Raw genomic sequence first — 14,737 nt, 5'->3', positions numbered from 1 at the left:
CCCCGAAAGGTTGCCGCGGCGGCGACGGTATACGCCTTAGTTGCCGTCACGGTGGGAGCGAAACGCTGTGAAAGCATAAACTGGCAGAGGGCGTGCTATTCAAACCAAGCCAGGGACCGGGAAGGAGGTCTTTCATAGCTCCACGGAAGAATAACCATAGACATTATTCATTGATACCCATTTTTTGCAAGGTGTTTTGTGTCTGTGCGTGCAGTTTTCTACGGTAGTTGTAAAGAGACATGGTACAAATATATTGTGGGCAACAAAATCTGTTTGATCACAATTTATTTTTTGTACCATGTCCCTTTTAAACCAGCGTAGTTTTGGCTTGACACCGCGCCGTACAAGTTGCGCTGCGAGTATTAACACAGAACTGAGTGAAAAGAATGTCTTTTGACATTATTCATGGGACGTTAGTCCATTCAAAATCTGCAAGCCAGCCGTTGCAGATTTTACAGGATCATGTCATCGGGGTCGACAATAACAAGGTGAGGATTGTTTTCAGGAGAGCTTGTGATGCGTGACTCGACGAATGGTTTTATTCCTCCATGTGATAAATGGACGGCAAGGCCGTGTACTTGTAGGCTGTAGGCCGTAGGCCATGGAATCAGGGTGGCTAAGAGTTCCATGCGGACGCCACTTCACATCTTGTGCACAAAACATATATGAGACTGGTCTGAAAAAGTCTAAGTGTTTTCCAAATGAACTTGGTTTTTTCTTCTAAATTGAACTTCTCTGGACATGTTTTTGCTTTCTGATGGCTAATACTACATCATTACATGTAGGTCACCCTACGCCGGCGTCCGGCCGTATATGGAACCCTTTCCTCGGGTGCTTGGGCATGCTGTTGGGGTTGAACGTTAGAATTATTAGGCCCACTGCAAAAGCATATACATGGGCCATAGGGCTGAGCATGCTTAACGTCCTCCACATGTAGTCGCCAGGTCCCTTATGCCTTATTTCGCCACTTACTGTGAAAACCACACAGACTCAACACAGCCTAAGCTAGATGGCAAAATTCTGAAATTAAGGACCTGGTGACTAATTACCCCCCAGAACTGTGGGGTCCGACGTCCGCCCCACTCCCATGAGGAGCGGGGCGGATGTCGGACCCCACAGTTCTGGGTGTAGCGACTAATGTTGTATAAAGTCGCATACTGTATGTTAGGTTTATAAAGTTATATGTATTCATGTAGGCTAAGGTCCTAAATGCAGAGGGAAGAACCCCATCAGTGGGTGTTCCTACGTGTTTGTAGTACTAGGACCGACACCAGGCCCTCTGCTAGCCACGTTCATGTAGCTGATCTCATGGAGATTGTTGCACAACTGAAGCAGAAGGGCTACGTAGAAAAGCAGCCTATACCTCCAGAACTAGGGGGTTCATCTTCCACTGCGTTCTCACATGCATGAGGTGGGAGTGTGACAGACGACAGAGCCCACAGTTCTAGTGGGTAGGCCAAGTGCAGAGTACCCTGCCACTTGAGAATGCACCATACTGCCATGACTGGCTTTGTGATTGGAATTACTGATAATAAAAAAAAAATCAAGTCCAATCTAATACAATTTACATGTATGTAGGCATATTTTGTTAAGGGGGGGGTGATTTCTGAGAATACGGTAACACCAAGTACCGTACTACCGGTAAATGCTAATGGTAGGACTGGGCTTAGCCCCTGACATGTCTGAAATGAAGTCCAACGTCCAAGGTCATCTGGCCATACTGTTCAGTTTGTGACTGTCCCTTGTGGATGTACATGTATAGGTAAATTGTTCATAGAGAATGGGCAGTCCCACAGAGGTCATGTTTAAATTGTGCCTCATGCACAATTTCTCACAACAGACTATCAGTGTTGTTGTGTGTTTTATTTTCTGCTTGAATGGCCTGGGCAAGTCTTTGCCTCAGTAAACTGAAATTGTTATTCATTGTTCATCGCTGGAGAACTAAAATAAACAGAAACCCCTAAGCTGGCTTTCATAAAGGGACATGTACATTGTACACGTTTGGAACCATTGCCTTTGCTCAGTCAGGTGTTGCCTTTTTTACAAGCATGGAGGAAGGAGGGGAGTGCTCCCATGAGGGTGCACCACTACAAATAAATTCCCATAGACTGCAATGATAAATCCCCACACTTTGCAATAATTTTAAAAATACAACTCTCACAGGTGTCCAGGCTGCACAGAAATACGATGATCGACATGTCCCCTTTCATTTTCCTTTCAGTTTTCCGGGGATTGACCAATGAATTTTTGAGAAATTTTCACCAGAACAGACCACCCCTAAAATGAATGAAATGTCCCTATCCAGAAAAGTAGCCATTTTGAAAAACCATCCCTCTGCAAAACGGCCAAATAGTGCCATTTTCGGACCCGACTGCATCCAAATTACTCAGAATTTGAAGCCCGGAGTCCAGGCCAGGGGTTCAGTGCCATATTTCTCCAATTCCTCAATTTCATGGCTCTCAGGACTCTCTAATATAGAATATTTTGAGTTTATAACTTTTATTAATGAGCTTGGTGGACGTATTTAGGGCCTTTTTGCGAGGGTGCACCCATGAGGGTTAAGTAACTAAAAATGGCATGTACACTTAATTACTCCTACATCCTTGAGATACAAACAAGTTTTGCATTTTATCACAGCTGTCTGTTTGCACAGTCTGTGAGTCATCCATGAAATTTGAGTAGAATAGAATACACTGATAGCTTGTAGTATAGGTGGCCTTCTACTACTAGATGGTAAGCAAGGATTTAGAATTCCGGAAATTCTGATTTTCTTTAACTGGGTATTTCTTGACTTAATTAAAAGTGCAAAACAGGTACCACGCATCAATGCACAACCAGAAACCTGCATACGAATGACTGTTTTCATTGGTTGACCAATCCATGAAGTCCCAACCTGTAATATCGTGTGCTCACACGAGCTTGTTCTAATGGTTGCTTGGTTCATTGTGTGTCAGATGGAGGAGCACAACTATATTATATACATGTACACTCTATACATGGGGCTACACGTAGGTGTAATGGGCTACAATGATTGATGTATAGCAGGTGGGGCCATTATGATCCAGAGGAGGGCAGAGCTACGAGGACATTCTAAAAAGGGTACTGTTGCTGGGTAGAGTTATGGTGGTCAGGAGTGGACATGTAAGAGTGCAGCAGGATACTACACACCCCCATGATTCTTCGACCAAGTTCTGTGAGTTATGTCCGACAAAAGTCTGCCATGCATGCAAGTATGCACATAAGACGTGCACAGCTGCAGCGGTACAGACCCTATGGGTATGATGACACGTTAGGGAGAATTTCTTCCTCTAGGACAGCCTCGAGTGAACCTTTTGTGCATTTATAGTGACTGAATTAAAATAACAAAGAAAAAGTTTCAGACTCCACCTTAAGGCATCAGGTCAACAGTCATTTGCACAAGTTTAGGACTACAGCACAAAAATGCATTAACTTGAAGAAAAACAAAACTTAAATCAATTAATTATAGCAACTTATGCTTATTTTCTGTTTGTAACCTTAGTATCTTGCTTGAACAGCTATTTAACCACATTATGCTGCATTGAAGATAAAATGTCATACAAGACCTGCCTTTGCAAAAATTTTCATTCAAATGGGCTTTAGCATGACTCTGATGTTATCACCACCGTAAACAGCATGTTATGTAATCATTCAATTAGATATTGATGTCATGCAGGTCTGGTGACAGAAATGCTAACAAAATTTCAGGCGGTCTTAAACTTTTGTAAATGACTGTATTGAGAGATGCAGGTACATGCATAAATTACAGATGTACTTGCCTACATATATGAACATAGTGGGCATCAACTTCCCATGGGCAACCGGATCAGTCTGCTGGGTCAGCCTGACCACACCTATTGAAAGTCTGTCATTTCGTTCGGTCTTGTAATTTAACTAATAATGCACTCACTCCTTAATTTCTTTGACTTTGCCAACTTGCTAGATCCTGTTCGTTGAGCCTGCAAGAAATCTTCCTGAGCTCTCTGCACAGCATGGCTTCCAACTTGATGAGGTTCGCAACATTAATGGGTAAGCATTACATCGAACAGAGATTGAATTGAACTGTGAAAGGTTTCAAGACTTGACTTTCAAGAATACTTTTTCTACTGTGTTGCTCAATGCATGCAGGCTTGCATGCATTTAGCCTTGAACTTCAAATGATTGTGACAACAAAGCCATTTTTGTGATTGACTTCAAACTTCACATTTGAGATGAAACATGTGAAAGGAATGTCGTTACATGTCTGTCATTATAAGATTCAAAAAATTGAGCCCGGCACAGCCGATATTTTTGGGGGGAGACAGCATCCGCACCCACCAGGCTGTAAGAGGGACAAAAATAACCCTGCTCTTTTAGGGTTAGAGCCATCTGGAATTACTACGCACAACTGTGCACATGCTCAGAATTATACACGTGCATGCTCAGAGCTACATGTATGCGCACACATGCCCAGGGCTGGCCAAGGATGACCAATGTGTTTGCTTCCACCTGCATCTCAAAAGTGTCCCATTGCTGATGTACATGTATACACTGGACTATACAGGGATGTGCAATAAACTTGAGACTGTATTTCACAGTGCTAAAATTTACCGGACCAGACAGGGATGTGCAATAAACTTGAGACTGTATACCGGACCAGACAGGGATGTGCAATAAACTTGAGACTGTATTTCACAGTGCTAAAATGTACTTGACCAGACAGGGATGTGCAATAAACTTGAGACTGTATACCGGACCAGACAGGGATGTGCAATAAACTTGAGACTGTATTTCACAGTGCTAAAATTTACCGGACCAGACAGGGATGTGCAATAAACTTGAGACTGTATTTCACAGTGCTAAAATGTACTTGACCAGACAGGGATGTGCAATAAACTTGAGACTGTATTTCACAGTGCTAAAATGTACTTGACCAGACAGGGATGTGCAATAAACTTGAGACTGTATTTCACAGTGCTAAAATGTACTTGACCAGACAGGGATGTGCAATAAACTTGAGACTGTATTTGACAGTGCTAAAATTTACCGGACCAGACAGGGATGTGCAATAAACTTGAGACTTGTGTGCAATAAACTTGAGACTGTATTTGACAGTGCTAAAATTTACCGGACCAGACAGGGATGTGCAATAAACTTGAGACTGTATACCGGACCAGACAGGGATGTGCAATAAACTTGAGACTGTATTTCACAGTGCTAAGATGTACTTGACCAGACAGGGATGTACAATAAACTGGAGACTGTATTTCACAGTGCTAAAATTTACCGGACCAGACAGGGATGTGCAATAAACTTGAGACTGTATTTCACAGCTTAAATTTCACTCTGCAATGGCATTGCTGCCTTGTATGACAACAAGTGAGAGGCCATGCCTTTGCCATTGATGTGGCTAAAGGAGTGTTTCACAAAACAGTAATGTTAAAATTGAATCACTTTATTGTCGAAATTACAGTAGTTTGTTCAGAAGGTCAGGGTTTTAAATTCCCATCTGTGACCAAAGCCAAATTATGTTTTCTCTTTTTTAAATTCGAATCAAGTTTATTCTGCTGATCACAACGCACAGTCATGATGATTAAGTTCATGACAAATTCATCATTGTGCAAATATCTGCATCTCCCAGGAAAATCAGGGACATTGTAGTTTTCCAAATTGTGCCATACATGACTTACAAGTACCATAGTTCAGGAAGAATTATTTTGCAAAATAAAATGTTCTGATATTTTTCGTACTAGGTTCGTACTACATGTACAATACGTCTCTGCTGGTCTTGCAACAATAACCTCACCTTAATCCTTATTAATAATTATTATTAATCAGTGTTACATGTTCATGTACATGTATGCTATTAAAATGTCTGGTATAAAAGTCAGTGGTGCATGCCATAAAGCAATTCAGTTATTCATAATGCTACTCAAAACACACGCCCTCACCTATTTTTATGGTAATGTAGTAGAATTTTAATGAAGGAAATTATCTAGAAAATCTTATTTTCCCCCCCAAAAAAATACCAAACTTGTTACAGAATTATAATCGTCTGTCGTATTTTTTCCCCTGATTTCTGCAGGCAGTTCTTAATGCCAGGTTTTGTTGACACACACATCCATGCCCCTCAATATGTCTACACTGGCGCGGCCATGGACTTAACTCTCCTGGACTGGTTGCAGAAGTACACCTTCCCCACCGAGGCCAAATTTGACGATCTGCACTTTGCCACCGATGTGTATCAGAAAGTTGTGGTGGGTGTTTTGTGTTTTGGGGGCTTTCCTTTTGTGGAACAGTTTTGAGCCTTTTTTTTTAATGACCCCAATTGCCCAAGACTCATTAATGTTCACCCTCATGTTTTAAATTATGCCATTGGATTTAAGACAACAGTGCAAGGTCACTTTTGTCCAGCATTGTACTCGATTTCTGAGGTTTTTTTTTCTGTTCCTCAAAGACTGCTTGTTGGGCTTGTGCACATTTTTGAACTCTGGCTCACTTCAGGGGGGTTTTCTGCATATTCTGTGAAAGGGACAGTAGCATGGATTTGCGAAATGTAATCGCTTTCATGACTTTTTGCTTGTTTAATCTCCAGCACCGTACCCTCAAGAATGGAACCACGACCGCCTCCTACTTTGCAACCATTCACAAGGAAGCCTCACTTAGGCTTGCTGAGATTGTTGGTGAGTCTGGTGTGGGTTTTTACACTTGTCCCATGTACATGTAGGTATGAGAGACAGTTGGAAGCCTGGCAATTGTTTCATACTTATCCAGCAACCAGAACGAGAAGCTTCTACTGCGGTTGCCTAACGCTCGCCTGCAGGTGGTACGCTGGCCTTAGATGTCTCTGTAACCAGTAGGGTGCTGTGACTTGCAAAGCGCACACCCTCCAGTGTAGAAATGCGTGAGATACGGTACCTGCCAACTTTTTTAAGTTTACTGACTGCAAAAAAAGGGCACAATTCAATTTCCATAAAAAAGAAATAAAATTTAAGAATAAAAGAGGGGGTTGTTGCAGAAAGAAGATGCTCTATGCTACACATGTGACCAGCTCTAGAAAAATGGGTAATAAGTCGCCAGATTCAGGTTGTCAGTTTTGATATGGCTGGATTGAGTACATCAAAAGCTACAATTTGATTCATGAATGACCCACATAGTGCACTGCGTTCCAGAGATATTTAGACATTTGTATATCCACATTTTCGGATTCAATAAAAGCACTTTTCAAGAAAAAGCTCAGAAAGTGTAGCACTTGGAAACACAGTGCTTTGTAGGATTTCCTACTGAATGATCAGTTTTTCGTCTTTATTCATCAGTATCCATGTTTGTAGTCCCAAATTCTGCAACGTTAATGTTATACATGCAAATAGAGGAAAAAACACAACATCACATTTTTGGAGACATTTTGCCCTCTCCAAATAAAACAGGCCATAACATATTTTGGAATTGTGCGACTTATTACCTTTTTTGCAGAGCTGGTCACATGTCAAAATGGCAGTTGTTATACATACATGATACACGTACATGTGTGTACATGTGTATAGCTTCTGTCACGGGGCTGGTGTTTTTACTGTGGGCTCGGAAAATGGGTGGTCCAATTTCAGACTTTTCAATGTTGGCAGGTATGAGTATCCGGTGTAGGATTTGCACCATCCGCAAGAGCTATGGTGTCCACAATGTAAGGTACACAACAAGACGTGAAATCTTCACTATGAGCTCTAGAAATGTTTAATTCAGTTTACACATGATGGATACAAAGTATTGTGAAGAATATGGAGATGTTGTAAGAGTGATTCCAAGTTTTAACCCCTTGATGATGGGAATTTCTTTCTGGAAGCCGACTTCAAGAATTCCAGCCTCGCTTGGCCATGAAGGCCTCCTGCCAAACTGTAAATTCTCGGTTTGTGGCCCTGCGTGCTCTGCACGCTTTGAATTACACAGTGAAAAGGCTGATTGTTCATTGGCATGCGGCTCCACTCACGCTTCCACATTCCCATTGCTTCTTTTCAAAGTGGGGACTATTGTGAAGCTGGTGATTATTATGCAGATTCGGTCTTTTCATTTCTGGGCTACACACAAAGACCAATTACAAGAGCCAGGGTCTGCCTTCTTTCACCGTGTTCGCTCGAGCATGGGCTGAGAATAATAGCTGAAAAGCGGGCTGAGGATCTCAATTTTTATGGCGTGTCTTGCCGCGTCCCCGCTCGAAGAGGTTAACATCTCGCAATGCACTGTCAGCTTCGCCAGCCAAAACTTTACTGAGGGGCAGGGTCTCGTTTTTTTAGTCACAACAATCTCACTAGAGACCACAGGCAGACTCTGAGAAAGTGAACATCTGTCATTCCCCTCTCTTGCAGCAAGGTTTGGGCAACGAGCGTTTGTTGGCAAGGTGAACATGGATTCCCATTCGCCCGATTTCTACAAGGAAACTACCGAAAAGTCGATACAAGACACCATATGGTAGGTCTTAGTGACCAATCTTGAAACCCAGATGCATCATTGGTTGAGCACTGGGAGCATGGGGTTACTGGGGAAGGCTGAGGTATTTTATATATAATGAAATATGTGGCCTTCCATTCAGTTAAATATACATGTACTATAGATTTTCCTGCATTCTAAAAAAAATTTCTGTTCATAAACAGGTATTTTTAAATTTGTTTCTAAACTTCACGACCTTTCATATCCTACATGTATGTATAATTTTATCGGTAGTCATTCATTTGTGCACTGTGTTCAAACAATTTCATAAACTTACCATGCATTTTCATGACAGTCAATTTGACTTTGTCATCTGCCATTGTACATGTACGTCAACAACTTCGTCATTTGTGCTCAAAAATTTAATTTAAATTTCAGTCAACTTTGTCTAATGGTTCCATGCTATCTTCAGTACATTTACATTTTCATCTGCTCATTTTGATTTTAAACATTTATTGTGTATCTGATTTTTTTTAACATACACATTGGTCCATAAAATTAATGAAACTTTCGTATTTTTGTGTCCATTTAGTTTTTGAGCCTTACATTTAGCCTTACATTGGGCATATGCCAAGCTTCCATTTACTTTTTAACACTTAAAATGCAATTTTGTAAGTAAATTGATGTTTTTCTTATTTTATGTCATTGTTCATCTCTGAATGTCTGATTTCAAAAAATCAATTTTTGAATAATCGATTCCGAAGATAAAGTGCAGCCCTGTACTGGGATCACAACCATTGCCAACCTGAGGAATGACTCCGTGTTCCGTAAAATTGATTGTTTCAACGACTGTTAGGCATATTGCTGATAAACGCATGGAGCTTAGTACAAATACGTTCTTTGGCATGTTTCATGCACATATGTTATGACAAACCTCAAAACAACAAAATACTCAGAACAGGATAGTTTTGCATGCCAACAAACCTCCAGGTTTAGTGGTTCTGATTAGTTCTTCTTTTATTGTCCCTTTGGGCATGTGTCATATTTTCTATCACTCTGATGGACCATTTGCAGCGATGGCACTATTTTTTGTTGCCTCCCATAAAGGTTCATCGAGCAAGTTCAGTCAATGGACAACCCACTCGTCACCCCGATTGTGACACCTCGCTTTGCCTGCAGCTGTAGTATAGATCTCATGAAGAGACTCGCAGATATTGCTGAGCAGTATAAGCTGCCAATTCAGGTAGTTATCTTCCAATCCAGGTAGTTATCCCCCAATGCAGGCAGTTATCCCCCAATGCGGGCAGTTATCCCCCATTGCAGGCAGTTACCTCCTGATACAGGAAAACTCTTTTTCTTGTCATGTCCTTAGTCGTCACATCCCCGTATCAGGAGATTTCACAGTTTTATTTGGGGGGAGGGGTTTGTGACTAGTGGCCCCAGACAGGCAGCTCTCTGTCTCTCATTGGTTGAAGGGGTTTAATTTCTCTGGATTTCTCCTTGATTTCAGGATTTATGATTCCAAAATTCCTAATTGAAGAGATTTAATAAATTCACGGTTTTCTACTTTTTGCACTTTGCCAAAAACAAAACAGCAAGCTCACATAAATTTCTTTGACCAGTTGAGATGGTGCATGCACTTTCCTATTTTTCAGTTGTTTTCGTTTTCTGATTGTGAAATTTGGGAGGAAAGGAAATCAGCTTTACTTATAACATTCGGCTATTTCGGGGGGGGGGCAATTGTTTATTTCCTTTTTTTTGAATATCAAAGTCTACATGTATGCCTGTGACTAGCTGAGAAACATTTTGTTGGTCCATATTTGGAGAAAGGATTACAGTAATTCGTCAAGTTGGGCACGTAGTGTTTCACTATGCCCTTGTCCAGAGTGCCTTGGCTGGCTCCATTGATGACAACTTTGAGTCACTCTCCCATTAGACGCACATTTCAGAGAACAAGGAAGAGATTGATTTCATCCGGAGACTTTTTCCGACGTGTTCCAGCTACACCGATGTCTACAGGCAGTGCGGCTTGCTCACCAGCAGGGTAAACTATTTCACTCCCTATGACAGCGGTCCCGTTTGTTTTGTTTAAAGTCCAGTTTTTGTCTTTCCCTTGGACCACGCTCTTGTTTGCACATTAAGACTCATCTAGGGGAAATAGCTTCAAGGCCTCAAGTTTACCCACAATTCAAGTCGTTCACAGATGTGTATAAGACTTGCCGTCTACTCAAATCTCAGGTATATATGAAGCCTTGGTCTCTCATGTGCCACAGCTTTTAAAGATAAAGCATGCAGTGAAAATTCAGCTTAAACTCACTGTCAAACACATTGCTGGGCTTGACATTAATGCAAACAAGATATTAGAGGAACCAGGAAATGAATTTTTGAACTTTTTGTGTATCTCTGTACTCTTCTTCCATGTATGAAGACTGGTGGACATCTTTTTGAGTTACGTGAACTGAACGGTGCACTTTTCAAACATTAAAAATTGACCAAGTATTTTTGGACAAGTGAGGGCACTTTGGCTGTGATGCAAATCCAGGGGTTGCATGTTTTCATGTTCTAATTGTGAATCCCAAATTTGCTATCTGGGAACATTCCTGTGTAAAGAATCTTTGCTGGATTATTGCCATATACTTACATAGCAATAAATTGCCAAAGAAAATATCTACCATAGCAGTGGTTAAAAAAATCAAGAAATTTTCTGTGCACAAATCAGTGCAACATTGAGCTTCAGTGCCTTGATGACATCATAGTTCTGCTCATGAATATGCAAATAGCATTAGCATAAAAGCCGAAAAAGCATAAAAATACATTTACATTTGCAAATCAAAAATTTAAAATCAGGTTAATTGAAACCCAAAACCCAATTTCAAGGGTTTCTGGTAAAATTGTTACAAATATTTCTATTTCCTGGTTCCTTCAACGCTTCTTTTATTGGAAATGGCAAGAAGATTGGAAGTGTTTCCATTCTGAAAAATCCTTTCATCAGTACCTTGTAGAGGGAGTTATTTTGCATTCACACACAAGGCGCTCTGTGTCACAAAGCATAAAACAATGTATATGTACATGTACGGTAAAGCTCCGTCCTTCAAAATCATTCACCAACAAAGTTTTGAAAAAATAGTGGGCAAAGCTGTTGTCCGAACAATCAGATTGACACGATACGCAAGTAACAAAGTGGACCTTACAAATGTTGTACATAAGTGTAATATGTAAATCTGTACACAGATATAGAGACACCACTGTTCTGCCTTGGGATGACATCACACTTTGGTTCATGAATATGGAAAGTTGTATAAGCATAAAAACCAAAATGTTCAGGTTTCTCTTTTTACTGCTTCAAAGGAGTTGGAAAACAGCACTAACATGTATTCAAGTCATAAAAATCATATTTCATTTCTCCTTTAAAACAAAAGCGTCACGTTTGTATGGCTTGGCCACTTTCTGCATTGAACACTGCATAAAAGACGCTACTCAATGCAGTCATTTTTCTAAAATTGTATCCCATGTTAAATTCAGTGATCGTGAGTCATGAATTCCTGGCCAAACTTTGTGCCTCAAGTGTTTCACCTTTGCTTAGTACAAATCAACCCTTTTTTTAATACGTCTCTTTGGTGTAAGCTTCATACAGACTCCATTGTCCTGCCTTGGATGACATCACGCTTTGGCTCATGAATATGGAAATAATTTGTACAAGCATAAAAACTGAATCCGATGAAGTTTCTTTTACTTCTTTAAAGGAGTTAGAAAGTCACATTAACACTGCAAGAAAGCTTTCCTACATGTACATGTATATGTATTCAAGTCATAAGAATCATATGTCCATGTCTCCTTTAAAACAAAAGTGTCATGTTTGTATGGGTTGGCCACTCTGTACATGTAACACTGCATAAAAGACGCTACTCAATGCAGGCATTTTACTAAAATTGTATCCCATGTTAAATTCAGTGATCGTGAGTCGTGAATTCCTGGCCAGACTTTGTGCTTCAAGTGTCACCTTTGTTAACCGCAGAATCAAGTATTCTTATTTGTGTAAACTTAATGTGTCACAGAATGCAAAAAGTGACACTTTACCGCAGAGCAGGAAATCCGATTCTAAGTTTTGGCATCTCTGCCCCTTTTTGACCCCTTGAAGCAAAGCTCTTATTGTGTGCCTGCAGCCCCACCCTTGCGGTTCACATGTGCCATCCAAATAGTAAATTGTAGGGGCTGTTGGCTAGTTCGCATGTAGCCTGTGTGATTGTATCAATGCTTGTAGTGGACAAGCTCTGTTGTTTGAGTTTTGGAATTCACCTTGCGTGTCACTCAGGATGTAAATAATTTTCAATTAATGACTCAATGGTGAGCCTCCATTAATTATGGTATTGTTTTTTTTTTCTGGCCGTTCATGTTTCTGATCACATACATGTACGTCTGGCAATTACATGTAACTTCATGATAATTCTGGTAAATTTTCACATAAGCAAGTGATGTACATCATATTGAACTTACATTCACTTATATAAGAAGAAAGGGCAACATTTTTATTTGCCACGGTGCTGTCACTGCATTTCATGAGCAGCTATGTGCTAATTGCCTCATAAACATAAACCTGGAGGAATTCCTCTTGCTATCCAGAATTCATGATATGCCACTGGTCCCAACATTCAACGTCCAACAGACGTCTGGAGGCTGTTATGTAGGGATCAGGAACCAGTCTTGTTTTACATTTACTTTTTAGGCTTTGTTGAGGAGTTTACATTTGTTACTCCTTTTTGCAAGGTTTTGAATTACAGTTAATTAATGGTTGTAAACTTAATGTTTTTGTAACCCTAAATATCCCCAAGCTTCAAAACCCTCTCACTTTGGGTTAAATATATTAGATTTATAATTTAAAAAAAAAATGAAATTTTGATTCCCAAAATAGAAAGTGGGTATGAAAGCATGACTATGTTCGTTGTGACACTTGTGTGACTTTTCATGCTTTCTTGGGCCTGACCCAATTAACTGACCCACTGTGATGGTTTCTTGAGCAAGTATCCCACATTGCAGTGTAAAAAATTACTGCTTAGTCGAGCAATCAATGCTGCTGTAATTAATCAGAAAAATCCTTTTATGAAGAGGCAAAAGTGGAGTGAGTTATGTGAAATTATTTGTGTGAATTTTCTTTACTATTGGAAAGTAAAACTTGTGCTTAAAATTTAAATTTGTGTGATGTTTGACCCAGTTGAGCACCTTGAGTAATCCGAGATCATTCGTTTACTTTCATGTGTTACACATGTGCAACTGTCCCCAGTTGGACAGATACGATTAAGCGTGGGTGACTTAATCAAATACGCTCAGTGAAGGGGAAGAGCAGACAATGGATTGTGTGGTTGCTTTTGGAGGATTTTGCATGCTTGATGACCAAATGCAATTGATCTTCTTTAGACCATACTCGCCCATGGTATCTACTTGGATGAGGAGGAGCTCCAAACCATCCAAGACTATGGTTGCGGTATTGCCCACTGTGCTTGCTCCAACTTCTCGTAAGTAAACACAGCCGTCTTTGCCTGTGTTGCTTCCTGGGTTCTTGGTTGGCCTTGAATAACTTCCAAAGTGGAGCTATCTTGGCACACGTAGAAGATTCGTTTACGGATACAGACGACGACATCAATCCAGTTCAACTCCTAGACAGTGTACATCTGCTGTGGGGCACTACATAAAGATCAACTTACCCATTGATATATTTTTTGACTGAAAAATGTTTAAAAAAGGAAAGACATGGCGGCCAACTTTTCAAATGCAACCAAACATATACAGACTTGCAAGAGTCATTTGAACCATTTTATGTGTGTGATGTATAGAGGCTTTGTGTGGAAGCCATTTTGCAGGGCAGTTTTTTGGTTCCTCAGGGTATGCCCAAAGGAGGTTACCCCGCAGAACAAAAGAGCTGCCCTGCAAGATGGCTACTATGCAAAGCTTCAATGTATTGCAACCCTTCAGGGTTCCTGCCACTGAGCAAGTTGAATTATGATACAACTTCAAACTTTTAAGGAATCAAGGTGTGGATGAAGGGAAGCCAACTGTCCATGAGTTACAAATTGAATGTGCTCTCCCAAAATTGAGCTTGGTGTCTCTTGTATCTGTCAATGAATTCAAGTTTGCCCACTTTGCTTTTTTTCCCCCAGGCTGAAAAGCGGCATTCTGGATTTGAGAAAACTCATTGAAAAGGATATCAAAGTTGGTCTCGGCACAGGTAAGTGCCATTTGATAACTGTGCAGTTTCTCCTGTCAGTAGCTCAGGCATGCTTCCACGTCTCCGTAACTCACATTGTTCTATTCTGTTGACCTTTGACCC

The 14,737-nt window shown here is 40.6% G+C and overlaps 1 protein-coding gene across 3 annotated transcripts in view; it reads left to right on the top strand.

The window, feature by feature from the left end:
- The first annotated feature begins 118 nt into the window (after positions 1–118).
- gda (guanine deaminase) overlaps positions 119–14,737 on the top strand; it is a 25,431-nt gene continuing 10,812 nt past the window's right edge. Inside the window, exons 1-9 of one of the 3 annotated variants that reach the window (XM_087139579.1) lie at positions 119–488; positions 3,962–4,047; positions 6,083–6,254; positions 6,593–6,680; positions 8,355–8,457; positions 9,523–9,658; positions 10,558–10,653; positions 13,828–13,925; positions 14,568–14,635. In XM_087139579.1, the coding sequence (XP_086995705.1) occupies positions 387–488; positions 3,962–4,047; positions 6,083–6,254; positions 6,593–6,680; positions 8,355–8,457; positions 9,523–9,658; positions 10,558–10,653; positions 13,828–13,925; positions 14,568–14,635 (949 nt within the window). In that variant the 5' untranslated portion in view covers positions 119–386. Of the gene's footprint in view, positions 489–1,144; positions 3,194–3,961; positions 4,048–6,082; positions 6,255–6,592; positions 6,681–8,354; positions 8,458–9,522; positions 9,659–10,351; positions 10,460–10,557; positions 10,654–13,827; positions 13,926–14,567; positions 14,636–14,737 lie in introns of those variants that run through there. The other 2 variants (XM_022250440.2, XM_022250441.2) reach the window with 2 other exon arrangements.

This window comes from Acanthaster planci, linkage group LG08 (genome assembly GCF_054643075.1).
Source record: "Acanthaster planci isolate LZ-2023a linkage group LG08, COTS_SCS, whole genome shotgun sequence".
In the NCBI taxonomy this organism is placed as follows: Eukaryota; Metazoa; Echinodermata; class Asteroidea; order Valvatida; family Acanthasteridae; genus Acanthaster; species Acanthaster planci.
The sequence above is the reverse complement of the archived record's forward strand: the minus strand, read 5'-3'. Positions and strand labels throughout refer to the sequence as shown.